This window comes from Megalobrama amblycephala, linkage group LG16, assembly GCF_018812025.1.
Source record: "Megalobrama amblycephala isolate DHTTF-2021 linkage group LG16, ASM1881202v1, whole genome shotgun sequence".
In the NCBI taxonomy this organism is placed as follows: Eukaryota; Metazoa; Chordata; class Actinopteri; order Cypriniformes; family Xenocyprididae; genus Megalobrama; species Megalobrama amblycephala.
The window spans coordinates 5,532,471-5,549,417 of NC_063059.1; the positions used below are offsets into that span (position 1 = coordinate 5,532,471).

General features: G+C 41.0%; 1 protein-coding gene across 2 annotated transcripts; it reads left to right on the top strand.

Moving 5' to 3' along the window:
• The first annotated feature begins 1,595 nt into the window (after window positions 1-1,595).
• LOC125248858 (olfactory receptor 1020-like) lies at window positions 1,596-3,762 on the top strand. 2 transcript variants are annotated; one of them, XM_048160994.1, is made up of 2 exons: window positions 1,596-1,890; window positions 1,994-3,762. In XM_048160994.1, the coding sequence occupies exon 2, from the start codon at window positions 2,025-2,027 to the stop codon at window positions 3,009-3,011; it is 987 nt and encodes a 328-aa protein (XP_048016951.1). In that variant the 5' UTR covers window positions 1,596-1,890; window positions 1,994-2,024; the 3' UTR covers window positions 3,012-3,762. The 2 variants fall into 2 exon arrangements, with proteins under 2 accessions (XP_048016951.1, XP_048016952.1); XM_048160995.1 differs by having other exon boundaries at window positions 1,748-1,770.
• The last annotated feature ends 13,185 nt before the right edge of the window (window positions 3,763-16,947 follow it).

The following is a 16,947-nucleotide window of genomic DNA, read 5'->3' on the forward strand; positions in this document are numbered from 1 at the left end:
CCAAGTCTTCTTTATCACCGCTGGTACCGCCCGGCTCCAAGTCATCTTTGTTATCGCTGGTCCTGCCCAGCTCCAGGTCTTCTTTGTTGCCATTGATCCTGCCCAGCTATTCTTGATCATTGCTGATGGTTTCACACAGCACCAAGTCTCCATCATCATTGATGGTCCTGCACAGCCTCCCATTCCCTTGTCCTCCAGGTAAACCATCCAGTCCTTCAGTTTTGGCTATGCTGGTCTGGTATGGCTCCTTGGCTCCTCCTCTTCCACCAACTCAGCCAAGTGATGTTCCGCTCTGCTCTGCTGTTCTCTTGCTCCATCTGCTCTGACCAGGTGGTCTCTTCTGCTGTACTTCTGTATTTTCTTCCTGTTTTCATTTTGTTGTCACTGTAATTCATTGTTTCATTGATTAGTGCACAACTGCACACCTGTTATTGAGTTTGATTATCTTGTGTATATAATTCCTTCAGTTCTCTGAGTTCATTGACTTGTATTGGTTGTGTTTAGTGCACAGTTTCGCTTATGTCTTGTTTTTCTTTTTATTCTTTTGTTTGATTTAATAAAGTTAAGCTGCAATTGGATCCGCTATGCCTCTTTGCATCTTAAAGGTGCCCTAGAACCCTTTTTCACAAGATGTAATAAGGTGTCCCCTGAATGTGTCTGTGAAGTTTCAGCTCAAAATACCCCATAGATTTTTTATTATTAAATTTTTTAACTGCCTATTTTGGGGCATAATTAAAAATGTGCCATTTCTGAACGTTAGCTAACATAACACACTGTTGGAGAGATTTACAAAGAATGAAGTTGTGTCTATGAATTATACAGACTGCAAGTGTTTAATAATGAAAATAACGACATGGCTTTGGTCTCTGTGAATACAGTAAGAAACAATGGTAACTTTAACCACATTTAACAGTACATTAGCAACATGCTAACAAAACATTTAGAAAGACAATTTACAAATATAACCAAAAATATCATGATATCATGGATCATGTCAGTTATTATCACTCCATCTGCCATTTTTCGCTGTTGTCCTTGCTTGCTTACCTGCATAAAGTCTGTTGATACTGCTGTGCACAGCTCCAGATGTTAATACTACCTTGTCTAATGCCTTAAACATGGGCTGGCATATACAAATATTGGGGGCGTACATATTAATGATCCCGACTGTTGTGTCACAGTCAGTGTTATGTTGAGATTCACCTGTTCTTCAGAGGTCTTTTGCAAAAATCAAATTTACATAAGAAGGAGGAAACAAAAAGCATTTGATCAAACATTTTACAAATAAAATATTATTGCACAATATTCTTTATTTATTTAGCCTAAATGTGTAATTTGGGTGTCCATTTTGAAATAACAATGCTGGTCTGAGATCTGCTGATATGGCTCATTTGGTTGCATCTTTGGATTTGTTATTTTCCTATTTCTTTCTTTACTTAACAGGCCTATTTACATTTTCAAGTGTGATAAAATTCAAACATAAAAATAGAAGTTATTATTGTCACATAATAGACTAAGTTCCTTCAATTTATCCTCAAATGCACAAATAAGAACACAAAAAGCTGTTGTTATAGAAAATTTTTGCAGACCAGTAAGAAAAGGCAACATCCATCCAAACTACTGACCAAAGCATTTACAACAACATACACGTATTACATCATTGTGTGATTGGAAGGCTCTCAAGAGGTGAAACAGAACATATATTTGGATCGTTGATGCAGTTATCCAGTGATCTTTGTGGAATGAAAGAATAAGGACAAGCTTTGACTAGTGAGGATTTCAAAGCAATTTATAAGTAGTCAGACAGTCAGTCATTGTTTGCTTTGGCTCTAAAACTTTGTTCTGTTTCAAATGTTATGCAGTATTTGTATTATGCAAATGTTTATTTAGGTATATTTTGAACACTTAAAAATATTTGTTAAATAGGGTGATATGACAATTTTGTGAATTCTCTAGATTTTTCTTATATATTTTTGGTCATTTCTATTTTCAGCTTGAACAAAACACCACATGCAAAAACTGCCATGAGTTCTTTAAATGCAAGCTTTTCACAGAATATTTCCATTGTCCAACCTGAATACTTTTTCATCATTGGGCTTACAGGTATACCATACAGCAACTATTACTATATATTCTTATTTATCATTTATTTTATAACTGTAATTGGGAACTCTACAGTCCTCCTCATTATAGCTCTTGACCGAAGCTTGCACAGTCCAAAGTACATTGGTGTGTTTAACTTGGCCTTGGCTGATATTTGTGAAACTAATGCACTGATTCCTAACATGATGAAAACTTTTCTGTTTGATTCACAGTACATCTCCTTCAATGCTTGTTTGGCAAACATGTTTTTTTTGTTTCTCTTTAGTGCCATGCAGAGTCTGACTCTTGTTGTTATGGCATATGATCGTTTAATTGCAATTTGTTTGCCATTGAGATATCATGTTTTTGTGAACAATACCAATATGTGTTTACTTTTCTTAGCAATTTTTTTATTTAATTTTTTCATTGTGGCCATGATGGTGTCTTTGATCACTCGAATTTCATTCTGTAAAACCAATGTAATACAGAGTTATTTTTGTGACCATGGACCGATGTATAGGTTGGCATGTAATGACAATAGCATTAATAAGATTATGGGACTTCTCTACACATCTTTATACCTTATAGCACCATTGCTCATTATAATCCTGTCATATCTGTGCATTTTTTATGTTGTAAGCAAAATTGCAACTTGGGAAGGACGTTTTAAAGCACTGAAGACCTGTGTTTCGCACCTGTTGTTAGTAGGAATATATTTCATCCCAATATTCTTCACATACATTAATTCTTTTTGGGTCTTATTGCTTTATAGCACTCCAAATTCTAGAATCATCAGCACATCTCTGGCATATGCTGTTCCAGCAATGCTAAATCCCATAATTTATGTTTTAAACACTGCTGAAATCAGAGACAAAATTCGAAAAGTGCTTAAAAACAGATCTGCACCAACTGGAATTATTTCAAAATGAATAAAATGTGCATTCATTAATTCTTTTAATCATTAGAAATTATGTGAACAATCTCTATGTATACAACCATATAGTAGTGATATGCTATTTATTTATCTGTCCTATATTTATTAATCCAAATCCAAATGATTTCAAATGTCTGTCCTGCATATATTCTTAGTTACTGATCTCAAGACAAAAAAAAAAAAAAAAATAGTAAAAAAAATCACCAGCAAATTAAATGAATGTCAGGGTTATACTTCTGTTCCTGGGGTGTGTTTCCCGAAAACATTGTTAGCCAACTATGGTCATAAGTCATATTGAACTCTATTGGTAACAACGGAACTTGCGACCATAGTTTGCTTTGAGAAACGCACCCCTGTTTAGTTTCAGTGTTTTGGTTCAGTCCTTCAGTTCTTTGTTCACTGTCATTTGTTCTCTAGTTAATCTCCTAAGTAGTATATTAGTATATAACACCTGTCCTGTTTCTATGTTTATTATCTCTGTTCGTATATAAGACCTCAGTTCATTCTGTTGTTTTTTCCGTGACATTGTTTTGTTGGTTGTTAGCTCCCTGTGATTGCTCCTGTGTGTATTATTGGATTAAAGACTGTTACCTGTTGAATAATTTGTTTTTGTGCAATTATTACTGCAACTAAGCTGTGAGGATGACTTTTTGTAAACAATTATTACTATGTTTTATGCAAAACCATTTGATGACACACTATCTAAATAAAATATTTGATTCTAATGTACAGTGGCCTCCACAAATATTGGCACCCTTAGTAGTATGAGCAAAAGGCGGCTGTGAAAATAAATCTGCATTGTTTATCCTTTTGATCTTTCAAAATTCACAAAATTCTAACCTTTCATCAAAGTAAAACAATTGAAAGTGTGGAGAAACTATTATAAAATAAATGTTTTTCTCCAATACATGTTGGCCACAATGATTCTTATGATTAAAATATCTCTGAAGTATATTTTTGCAAAAATTGTGTACCAATACATAAAGGCTTTTTAAAATGATATCATATATCAGTGCATTAATTATATCAGTGCATGTAGTTACAAGGTAATATTCATGATGATTCATGCCTCCTCGCACACAGTCGTTCTGACAAAAAGTGTGTCTTACAAATTTTAAATAAATGTATTGTTTTATAAGAATGAGTGCTCAGGGAGATTTTCACATCATTTTGGAATAAATATTCTAGTCTACACGAGCCAGTTCTCAAAAGTCTGTTTTATGGCCTTATTTCAGTGACTACAAAAAAATAAGATTTTTCACAAACCATGCATAAACATTTTCTCAAAAAATGCAAATACATACTTGCGGAATCTGTGAAAATGTGAAAAATTTTATGTTATTTTTTATTTAGTACTGTCCTGAGTAAGATATTTTACATAAAATATGTTTACATATAATTCAGAAGACCCTGTTCAAACGTTTGTGAACCATTGATTCTTAATACTGTGTGTGGTCACCTGGATGATCTATGACTGTTTGTTTGTTTGTTTTGTGATGGTTGTTCTTGAGTCCCTTGTTTACCTGAACAGTTAAACTGAGCTCTGTTCTTCAGAAAAAAAGTTTTCAAGCATTTTTTTTTGTTTTTTTGCATATTTGTACGGAGCCCCTAAAGGGACCTTTGTAAAAAAAAAATAAAAAAAATAAAAAATTGAGAAACTATCGCGTGCGCACTAGAAACTATTGCGTGCTCATGAGAAACTTTCGTGTGCTCACTAGAAACTATCGCGTGCTCACGAGAAACTTTAGCGTGCTCACGAGAAATGTATTGCGTGTGCACGAGAAACGTATGTAGTGCGCACGCGTTACAATTTCCGGTTTGTGTATACTATAACCTATTTCATTTGTGCGTCTCTGCCCATGAAGAAAGCCAGAGTATGCACATGAACTAATAAAGATCATGAAAATTAAAGAAAAAATGAGAGTGGATGCACATGAACTAAAGCTTGCTCAAAATCTGGCTTTCTTAGACCAGTTCGTCTAGGATGAATCCAGCTTATTATTCGTTTTAATTAAACATGTGCCTTCCTTTATATCTAAGTCCTTTATGTCAATGGCTCTGCTCGCAATAAGCGTTGTTAGAACTGAATAAAGAAAATAATCATTTCTCTGCCACCTGTAAGGATGCATTAAATCCGACAAAGTGGTTTAATAAAGGTCCGTTTGACCTTGTGAAATATGAAATTTTAGTACAGTTCCAGTATTTTTTATATGGGACAATATAAATATGGCCTACTGCCCTAACGAAATACAAAGTTTCATAATTTTTACTGTACCAATGTTTTTTCATGAACCATTAAACATGGCATTATGACAATGCACACTGAGCCCATTTCCCAGCACGATCTTGGATGCCACAGAGTTAAATATGTTAAAATGGACATAAGTCCTTGAAAATCTGTGATATAAACTATCATCCGTGATATAAACTACCCTACGAAAGCCTTATTTCAGCAAATAGATCTTTAATAATTTGATCTTTAATAATTTTCTTCTTTAATCTATTTGATCAAAAGGTAACACTTTACTTGAAGGGGTGTGCATAAGACTGACATGACATCTTCATAATCTTGACATGACACGTGTCATGAATATGAAGGAGGTTTTATGCATGTTTATGACAACTGTCATTAAGTGTCATTCGCTCAATTATGTCATTTTTAATGCAAAGATGACATTGTTTGAGATGTCTTTGTTACGACACCTTGACATAAACCAAAACATCATAACCTGTCAGTGTCTTTGTCATGACAACTTGACATTAGCAAAACATCATAACCTGTCATAAACATGACATAGCAGATTGATTATCAAACTTAAAAAACTACTTAGCTTTATGGGTTAACATTACATTACATTATTTTGGTCACACTTCAGTATAGGGAACACATATATAAATGATTAACTATGACTTTTCTCTCAATAAACTCTTAATTTACTGCTTATTATAGTTAATTGTTAAGTTTAGGTATTGGGTAGGATTAAGAATGTAGAATAAGATCATGCAGAATAAGGCATTAATATGTGCTTTATAAGTACTAATAAACAGCCAATATTTTAGCCATATGAATGCTAATAGTAATAAGCAACTAGTAAAAGACCCTAAAATAAAGTGTTACCATTATTTTATAACAGTGTCATCTTTTTTACGAAATTTGAAATTGTCTATTATCTGACCTTCTGTTGGAGGAAACTTAAAAAACAAAAAACAAAAACAAAAAAAAACATGAAATGAAAAATAGTCATGATGCTGTTATAAAATTATTTGTCAGAGTATTGTCACTTAATGACATTTTAATGACAAGTTCAATTTGTACCACTGTACTTGAGCTCAAGATACATATTTATGACACTATTATAATGGCCTCATGTCAAAACCAACCACATGACAGTTTAATGCAATGTTAACCCATAAAGCTAAATGATGTCAAGTTGTCATGACAAAGACACTGACAGGTTATGATGTATTGGTTTATGTCAAGTTGTCATAACTCGGACATCTCAAACAATGTCATCTTTGCATTAAAAATGACATAATTAAGCGAATGACACTTAATGACAGTTGTCATAAAGATTCATAAAACCTCCTTCATATTCATGACACGTGTCATGTCATGATTATGAAGGTGTCATGTCAGTCTTATGCACACCCCTTCAAGTAAAGTGTTACCGACCAAAATTATAAAGAAGAAGATAGTATGGACGCGCATGAATTATTTAAGATCTATTTGCTCAAAATTATGCAGAAAATGCGAGTATGGATGTCCATAAATGAATAAAAATATATATTTGCTCAAAATTGAAAATGCGAGTATTGGTGAATTAATAATTATCTATTTGCTCAAAATTATGCAAAAAATGCGAGCATGGATGAATTAATAAAGATCTATTTGCTCAAAATTATGCAGAAAATGCGAGCATGGATGAATTAATAAAGATCTCTTTGCTCAAAATTATGCAGAAAATGCGAGTATGGATGTGCATAAATTAATAAAGATCTATTTGCTCAAAATTATAAAGAAAATGTGAATATGGATGAATTAATAAAGATCAATTTGCTTAAAATTATGCAGAAAATGCGAGGATGTGCATAAATTAACGATCTATTTGCTGAAATGTGGCTTTTGTAGGGCAGTTTATATCATGGCCTTATGTCTGCTTTAAAGCATTCTCTGTGACGGCCTGGATATGAATAGCTGTGTGCATTGTTCTTTTTGCCAAGTTAAAAAAATAAATAAGGCTGATACAGTAAAAAGTGCTCAAAATATGTGGCTTTCGTTAGGGAAGAGTGTCATTTTTCAAGGACTTATGTCCATTTTAACATATTTAACTCTGTGGCATCCAAGATCACGCTGGGAAATGGGCTCAGTGTGCATTGTCATAATGCCACGTTTAATGGTTCATGAAAAAACATTGGTACAGTAAAAATTATGAAACTTTGTATTTCATTAGGGCAGTAGGCCACATTTATATTGTCCCATATAAAAAATACTGGAACTGTACTAAAATTTCATATTTCACAAGGTCAAACGACCCTTTATTAAACCACTTTGTCGGATTTAATGCATCCTTACAGGTGGCAGAGAAATGCTTATTTTCTTTATTCAGTTCTAACAACGCTTATTGCGAGGAGAGCCATTTACATAAAGGACTTTGATATAAAGGAAGGCACATGTTTAATTAAAACGAATAATAAGCTGGATTCATCCTAGACGAACTGGTCTAAGAAAGCCAGATTTTGAGCAAATGCAGCTGTATTAGTTCATGTGCATCCACTCTCATTTTCTCTTTAATTTTCATGATCTTTATTAGTTCATCTGCATACTCTGGCTTTCTTCATAGGAAGAGATGCACAAATGAAATAGGTTATAGTAGGCTATACACAAACCGGTAATTGTAACGTGTGCACACAACATAAATTTCTCGTGCGCACACAATTCATTTCTCGTGAGCACGCGAAAGTTTCTCGTGAGCACGCGATAGTTCCTCGTGAGCACGAAAAAGTTTCTTGTGAGCACACGATAGTTTCTCTTGCGCACGCGAAGCTCTGTCAATTTTTTTTTTTTTTTTTTGCAAAGGTCCCTTTAGGGGCTCCGTATATTTGAACCCTTTCCAGCAGTGACTGTATGATTTTGAGATCCATCTTTTCACACTGAGGACAACTGAGGGACTCAAACACAACTATTAAAAAGGTCCAAATATTCACTGATGCTACAGAAGGAAACACTATGCATTAAGAGCCGGGGGGTGAAAACTTTTTGAATTCGAAGATCAAGGTAAATTGTACTTAATCTGTCTTCTGGGAAACATGTAAGTATCTTCTGTTGCTTCCGAAGGGTAGTACTAAATAATAATAATAAAAAAAAAGATATTTAAACAAAATAAGAAAAATTTGGACTTCATCCTGTTCAAAAGTTTTCACCCCCTAGCTCTTAATGCATCGTGTTTCCTTCTGGAGCATCAGTGAATGTTTGAACCTTTTTTAATAGTTGTGTTTGAGTCCCTCAATTGTCCTCAGTGTGAAAAGATGGATCTCAAAATCATACAGTCACTGCTGGAAAGGGTTCAAATATGCAAAAGATGCTGGAAAACGTACTCGGTTACTAACGTAACCTCGGTTCCCTGAGATACGGAACGAGTACTGCGTATGGGGGAAAAGTCTCCCTTTTTCCCCGTCACTGAAGCCTTTTTCAATAACGCAGTGTAACTGCATCGTCATTGGTTCACTCATGAGAAGTTGTTGAACCAATGACGGCACGGCATAGCTGCGCGCCCTATGGCGAGAAAGCGCGCAAATTTTCCCGCCGAAAGGGGCGGGGTTTAGTGCTATATAAGCGGGCGTTTCGCCATAGGAATTCAGGCCATATCGACTGAAGCGACGACCCTGAAGCCGCAGCCTCGTGGCACGGCAAGAAACGCAGTACTCGTTCCGTATCTCAGGGAACCAAGGTTACGTTAGTAACCGAGTACGTTCCCTTTCGATACTTCACTCGTACTGCGTATGGGGAACGAATTCAACCGCCCCGTGCCACGGAAGGGAACGACTGGACATGTTTGGGACACCTAGAAGGGGTCCACGAAACTAATGAGAGGGCCGAAGCCATCGAACCCTTAGTTACACTACAAGAGGAGATCACTCCTAAACCGGTTGAGGCGGAGCTCGAAGAGGCCGCTGCATCAGACCGATAGGACCCGAGCTTGCAAAGCCGGAACGTCCAACTGGTAAAACCTGACAAAGGTGGACGGCGAGGACCAGCCGGCCGCCTCACAGATGTCTTTGATAGAAACTCCACTGGACCAGGCCCAAGAAGAGGCCATACTCCTAGTGGAGTGAGCTCTAACTCCTATGGGGCATTCCGAGCCCATGGAGGAGTAACAAAGAGCTATGGCGTCGACAATCCAACGCGAGAGGCGTTGCTTTGAGACCGGAGACCCTTTGGTGCGGCCGCAAAGCAAACAAAAAGTTGATGTGATAGCCGAAAAGGCTGTGATCGCTCTACATAAGTTCTCAATGTCCTAACAGGGCAGAGCAACTCCAGCTCTTGCTCTTCTGACGAGACAGGGAGCGCAGAGAGGGAGATGACCTGTGCTCTGAACGGGGTCGAGAGCACCTTGGGGACGTAGCCATGCCTGGGTTTCAGCACGACTTTAGAGTCGTTGGGTCCAAACTCAAGGCAAGCAGGGCTCACAGAGAGGGCCTGCAGATCGCCGACACGTTTAACCGATGCTAGAGCCAGTAGCAGCGCGGTCTTAAGTGTCAGGGGCTTGAGGTCAGCTGAGCACAGCGGCTCAAAGGGACGCCCTTTGTAGAGCCCTAAGGACCATAGATAGGTCCCAGGTGGGAACAGTGAGGGGGCGAGGAGGATTCAATCGCCTAGGACCCCTCAAGAAACGCACCACTAGGCCGTTTTTTCCCACCGACTGGCCAGCGATAGGAGAGTGAAACGCTGCGATGGCTGCTACGTAAACTTTGAGTGTTGAAGGAGCTCGTCCTGCATTCAAACGCTCTTGGAGAAAGGACAGTATCTGAGATACGTCACACTCCACTGGATCTATGTTGCGTGCAGAGCACCAGTCAACAAAGATCGACCATTTCTGGGCGTAGAGACGTCTCGTAGACGGAGCTCTCGCCTGAGAGATGGTGTTCAACACGTCCCCGGGGAGGCTGACCGGCTCCCATCGAGGGACCATAAGTGCAGAGCCCAAAGTTCTGGCTGTGGGTGCCAAATTGTCATGTTCGCCTGAGAGAGAAGGTCCCGTCTCAGGGGAATGGGCCACGGGGCTCTCGTGGAGAGCCTGAACAGCTCCGAGGACCAAATCTGGCTCTTCCAGAGCGGGGCCACCAGGAGGACTCTGTGCTTGTCTTCCTTGATTCGTCTGATAACCTGAGGGTTCAGAGCGATCGGGGGGAATGCGTAGAGAAGGGAGCTGGGCCAATGGTGGGCCAGCGCGTCGTCCTTCCTCGAGAAATAAGTTGGGCAATGAGAGTTGTCTTCTGAGGCGAAGAGGTCAACCTCTGCCTTCCCGAAGAATTCCCATATTGTGAGAACCGTCTGGGGGTGGAGCGTCCACTCGTCTGAGGGGACATTGCTCCGGGACAACATATCTGCTCCCAGATTGGTTTTCCCAGGAATGTGTGTCGCCCTGAGCGACAGAAATCTGGGTAGAGCCCATTCCAGTAGGTGCTTCGCCAGTGCGCATAAGCGGCTGGACAAAAGACCTCCCTGGTGATTTATGTACGACACCACCGTCATGCTGTCCGATTGGACTAGGACGTGGCGACCCGTCAGGTGAGCCTGAAAGAAGTGAAGGGCACGTATCACTGCCAGCATCTCTAGGCAGTTGATATGGAGATGGCTCTCTTCATGTGACCACGAGTCGAAAACCGCTCCCAGGAACGAGATGCGTTGGCTGGGAAGCAGCGAGCTCTTGGATAGGTTGACCCTGAGTCCCAGGCATTCTAGATGGCTGAGGAGCACGGATCTGTGAAGTTCTAGCTCTGCTCGCGAGTGGGCCAGAATGAGCCAATCGTCGAGATAGTTCAGAACACGGATTCCGATCTGTCTGAGCGGGGAAAGAGCCGCATTCATGCACTTGGTAAAAGTGCGAGGAGCCAGGGACAGCCCGAAGGGCAGGACCGTGTATTGGTAAGCCACACCCTCGAAGGCGAATCTCAAGAACCGCCTGTGGTGGGGGGCTATCTGGATGTGAAAGTAAGCATCTTTCAGGTCCAGTGAGCAGAACCAGTCCTCGTGACAAATTTGTGCGAGGATCTGCTTCAGCGTCAGCATCTTGAACTTCCGTCTCATGAGGGAGCGGTTCAAGATCCTGAGATCTAAGATGGGTCTGAGACCGCCGTCTTTCTTGGGGACCAGAAAGTAACGGCTGTAAAAGCCCGACTCGCTCTCTGGAGGAGAAACTATTTCTATAGCCCCTTTCTTGAGCAGCGCCAAGACTTCAGGTTCGGAGAACGTGAGCACTGTCCGAATTCACCGAAGTCTGAAGCACCCCGCCGAAGCGTGGGGGTCTTCGGGCGAACTGGAGCGAGTAGCCCTGACTTATGATCCCTAGGATCCACTCTGACAGCCCGGGGATGGCACGCCAAGCCTCGACCCGGGCGGCAAGAGGTTGAATAACATCGGCTGACAGCCCGCCTGAGGGGGGGCTGTGCACCGAGGGGAGTGGAAGAGGAAATTTGCCCTTTATTAGAGAAGGTAAAAATGTGTTTGCCGTGAAAACGGCGGTTTGAGTGGACGCAACATTTGTGGGTCCATCTGTAACACTGGGCATTATTCCCGCGCCCGGATGTGAACGAGGCGGAGGGGAAACTGCACAAAGGAGCTTTGGGGGTGGTCCGGCCGCAGCGAGACATTCCCCCGTCCTCTTCCTTCTTGAATCAGGATGACTTAGGCGTCACAGGGTCCAGCGCAATCTTGGGCCGGGGTCCCTGACGTCTCGGGAAGGAGCGTCTGGCAGAGTGCGAGGGCCGCGAAAGCTCTTTTAGAGCGGACGAATCCGCTATGAAAAATGCTCTTAGAGCGGCAATAAACCGCGAGGAAAACGCTCTCAGAGGGGGCGCCGGATGGCGGCAGGAGACGGCTGAGATGGCGGCCGGAACAGGAAGCAGGCGGCGGGCGTCTTGAAGACGGCGCTCGGGGCAGTAGTCCACGAGGGCGCCGGCGCTGTCGAAGTCCGGCGGCTCAGCTGGGTCCGCTGCGGGGCCTCTTCAACGGCGGCGAGAGCTGCTTCTTCCAGGCGGCGAGCTTCTTCGGCTTCAGCGCGGAGATCAGTGAAGAGATGTGTAGTCGTCGCTGAAGGAGAAAGGACTGAATTCCTATGGCGAAACGCCCGCTTATATAGCACTAAACCCCGCCCCTTTCGGCGGGAAAATTTGCGCGCTTTCTCGCCATAGGGCGCGCAGCTATGCCGCGCCGTCATTGGTTCAACAACTTCTCATGAGTGAACCAATGACGATGCAGTTACACTGCGTTATTGAAAAAGGCTTCAGTGACGGGGAAAAAGGGAGACTTTTCCCCCATACGCAGTACGAGTGAAGTATCGAAAGGGAACTGAAGATTCTGCAGGACCTGGAGGATTTTTATAAAGAACGCTGGGAAGTTTAACTGCTCAGGACAATCAAGGGACTCATGAACAACCACCACAAAACAAAAAAACAGTCGTAGATCATCCAGGTAACCACACACAGTATTAAAAATCAATGGTTCACATATGGAAGTAATTTAATGCCAAATGTTTTTTTTTTTTTTTTATAAAAAGCTTGTTGAATTGCACTAAGTAAAATATCTTACTCAGGACAGTACTAAATAAAAAATAACACATAATAAATGAGCTCGGAACCACTCTGGTCACAGTGACCAGAACCACTCTGGTCACAGAAAAATCCCATTGTTCAGTCTTTATCAAGCTTCACTGCTCATTTCAAGGAAGTTTTTGGAAAACCTGCCTGGGATTTTTCCATTGGTGAGAGATTATGTAAGCTAAAACAAGGTTCCATGTCTGTGACTGATTATACTCTCCAGTTTAGAACCCTAGCTGCATCAAGTGGTTGGAACAAGCCCTGACCGCCACTTACCGTCAAGGTCTGGACCCCCGCGTGCGGTTGCATCTCGCTGCATACGAGGACTCCATTGGGCTCGAGCGATTTATCCAACTCTCCATCAGATTCGCCACTCGTATGCAGTCATGTCTTGAAGAGCACCAGGGCCAGTCACTTTTCCCATCCATCCTCCGCCATCCAGAATCCGTCATCCTCCCAGAACCAGCCAACGAACCCATACAAGTTGAAAACTCCTGTCTCTCATCAGCTGAGTGGCAGAGCAGGCTGACCCAGAACATCTGCTTGTACTGTGGTCAAGCTGGGCATTACATTGCTGAATGCCCCACTCACCCCGTGCAACCCATGGTGAGTGTTATCATGCCTAAGTTAAATAAGATGAAAGCGCTCACCATTGTTGTAAACCTTACTGCTGCCGACTTCTGTCTTCCAGTTAATGCTCTCCTCGACTCTGGGTCAGCCGGGAATTTAATCTCCGGAGCCCTGTGCCACAAGCTTCAGCTCAAAACAACAGCCACGCCGAAAACCTACCAAATCCACTCGGTGACAGGAAGACCTCTAAGACAAGTACGCTACAGTGTTGGCCCTATTCAACTTCAAGTCGGCATTCTTCATGTGGAGGAAATCCATCTGCTGGTTCTGGAGGATTCAACTGCTGACGTGATTTTAGGGCGCCCCTGGTTGGAGCAGCACAACCCCATCATCTCCTGGAGGACAGGAGAGATCCTGAAGTGGGGTAACCAATGTTTTAATGACTGTTTTCCCGAGTTTCCTGTTCCAAGTCTCCCACATTCTGAAGAAATCTAAATCTAAATCTGCGCTACATCTGTAGAAAGTCCACTTGAAAATCGCTCAACTGACATCCCTACTTGTTACTCCCACTTCAGCAATGTCTTCTGTCCTAAGAAAGACTCCACGCTGCCTCCACACTGGCCATGGGACTGCGCCATAGATCTGATTCCAGGTGAGCCAGTGCCCAGAGGGAAGATCTGCTCCCTCTCCATCCCGGAGGAGAAGGCCATGGAGGACTATATCACTGAAGCTCTATCTCAAGGCTACATTTGTCTGTCCACTTCCCCTGCTGCTTCCAGCTTCTTTTTCATGGTGAAGAAGGACGGAGACTTGCGGCCCTGCATAGATTACAGACCATTAAACAAGATCACTATCAAATTCAGATACCCACTTCCTCTCGTCCCATCAGTGCTGGAACATCTCCGAGGTGCCACTGTGTTCACCAAGTTGGATCTCTGCAGCGCGTACAACCTCATCCGAATACGTGAGGGGGACGAATTTATGCTTTTTATTTTTAAATTATTTATTTTAAATGTTAATTTATTTTTATTTAATTACGTAACAGCTTTTCATTAAACTCACAAACCCCTTGCAGTTCCTACATGAAGCCCAGTCTGGGATACCCTGACATAATGTAATATTTAACACACACTTCATGTTATTGCTAAAGAATGGAATACATTTTCCTTTTCGTTTTGTATGTTTATAACAATATGGTAAAAGATTATCCTATTTAAATCTTTGTGATTAAATGAGTTTAGACAAAAGTAACCTAAAAGTAATCAAAAAGTAGTCAGATTACATTACCTTAAATGTGTAATGTAATGGATTACATTACTAACTACAATTGTTGTCATGTAATTTAGAATCACTAACTGATTACAATTTGTAAATAATCTACCCAGCTCTGCGTGTGTATGCATGTATCCACGCATGCACACGTCCAAGGGCTCAATGTTTGGAAGCACACATATACATATGTGAACGTGAACATATTGAACATGCTCTTGAAAACTACATTTTTCTCTTATTTTCAGTCTCTCCCATTCACTTTTAATGGCCGGTCATTTTTGACCGAGAAAACCACAAGTGTGATTCTCTGCCATTTTGTCCCTGGTTAATCATTAAAATAGACTAGTGTGATAAACAGTGCAATTTGTTTTTCTTCATATTTTATTTAATATTGACAAAATTATTCACAAATAATGCTTTTTTTCCCTTAAAAAACTAAAGTGCATAAGCTCAGATCAATGAGGCCTACAATTAATCAGATGCAAAAAGAAATCCAAAACCAGTTCTAAATGAAAGAAAACAAGCTGACAAAAAGACTAAATCTAATATTTGGTCATAATATAGCATAATGAGAGATTTATAAGCAATTTTTTGAAGGCTGGTCATTTTTGACCGGGAACACCACAAGTGTGACTCTGTGCCATTTTGTACAAAATAAAAACATTTCAAAGCAAACTTCCTGGTTAAACATTAAAGCACACTAGTGTGATAAACAGTGCAAAGTGTCTTCATATTTTCTTTATTATTGTGGAAATAATTCATAAATGTTTTTTTCACTCAAAAAATTAGGTGCATACTGTCACAATCACCGTCAGTTCCTGGACTCCAGTTCACATACTCTCAGATAAATGAGGCCTACGATTAATCAGATGCAAAAAGAAATACAAAACCAGTCCTAAATGAAAGAAAATAAGTTGACAAAAAGATTGAATCCAATATTTGGTGATTGCGACGACCCCTAATGTCTGTTTTCGGAAACGCAGTTCAATTCGTGAATTACTTCAATTGACTGTCAATTGGAGACACATGTCCTGGGTTAGGCGCTCCTTTAAAGGAGCCCTTCAACTGAGCCAACGGAGGACTCAGGTTTTGGACTTGGTGTTTTGATTATTTTCACATTTACACTTCAGCACTATATACTATATTACATATTCAGCCATGCACCTGTTACAAATGAGTCTCCCGCACCAGATCTCCCGCACCACCAGAGGGAGCCTTCACCTGAGTATTAACTTTTTTTGGACTCAATTTCCCATCAACCCTCATACCTGGGACTGATTACTTTGCACCTGCTGTCAATTACACATCCACTCACTCTCAAATAAAAGACACTCGTGCTTCAGTGCGAAGTCTTGATTAGCCCCGGTTGTCATTTCTGAGCGTTTACTACCTTTCTGCCTGCTTGTGTATTGACTTGGACTGTTTATCTGGATTCTGATTTCTTCTGAGCGTTTACTACATTTCTGCCTGCTTGTGTATTGACTTGGACTGTTTATCTGGATTCTGATTTCTGCTGCCTGCCTCGACCCCTCGCCTGTTTATCATTTGTGTTTTGCTTGCTGCCTGCCCTGGCTCTCTGCCCGATTCCTGGATTTGTTCACTGTTGTTTTCTGCACTGCCCTGTACTACCGTTGTCTAATAAACTGCAGATGGAGTGATCTAGCAGCGATCATGCAACTCAGTGTTGCCAGATCTCGTGAAACAAATAAGCAACCAGGCCTGTGAAAACAAGCCCAAAACAAATGACTTTTTCTACGGAGCCCCCCTAGGTTCCGGTAAGAGAAAAATAAATAAACTGTGTGCACGGTTTTACAATCCGTGGGGATGGATTTTAAACTGTGGGTACAGATTGTCAATTTACATCCATGTAGACAGATTGGTAAACTGTGCGCAGTTTTACAAAACTGCACACACGGTACAGTTTATTTATTTTTCTCCCCCCTGAGCTTCAGGACAATGACCACAAGAGGGAGTTTAACCACCTTTTAACATTATTTAACATTAGAAACATTAGAAAACTTCTTCCCGTATTTCGCCCACTTTGTCCCAGGCATTGTTCCTTCAAAAAACTCTTCTACAATCCAGTCAGTCACCATCAGTTGCAACTCGTGCGCATTCCTAACCAGAAAAAAAAAAAAAAAAAACAGATTGCCCTGCTCTGCCTCTGATTGGCTAGTACTCGTTGCCATCTGGGTCAGAGCCAATTGACCCTTCGCCGGGAGTTTGATTGACAAGCGATCTAACCAATCAGAACGCCGCATCCGCCATTTTGT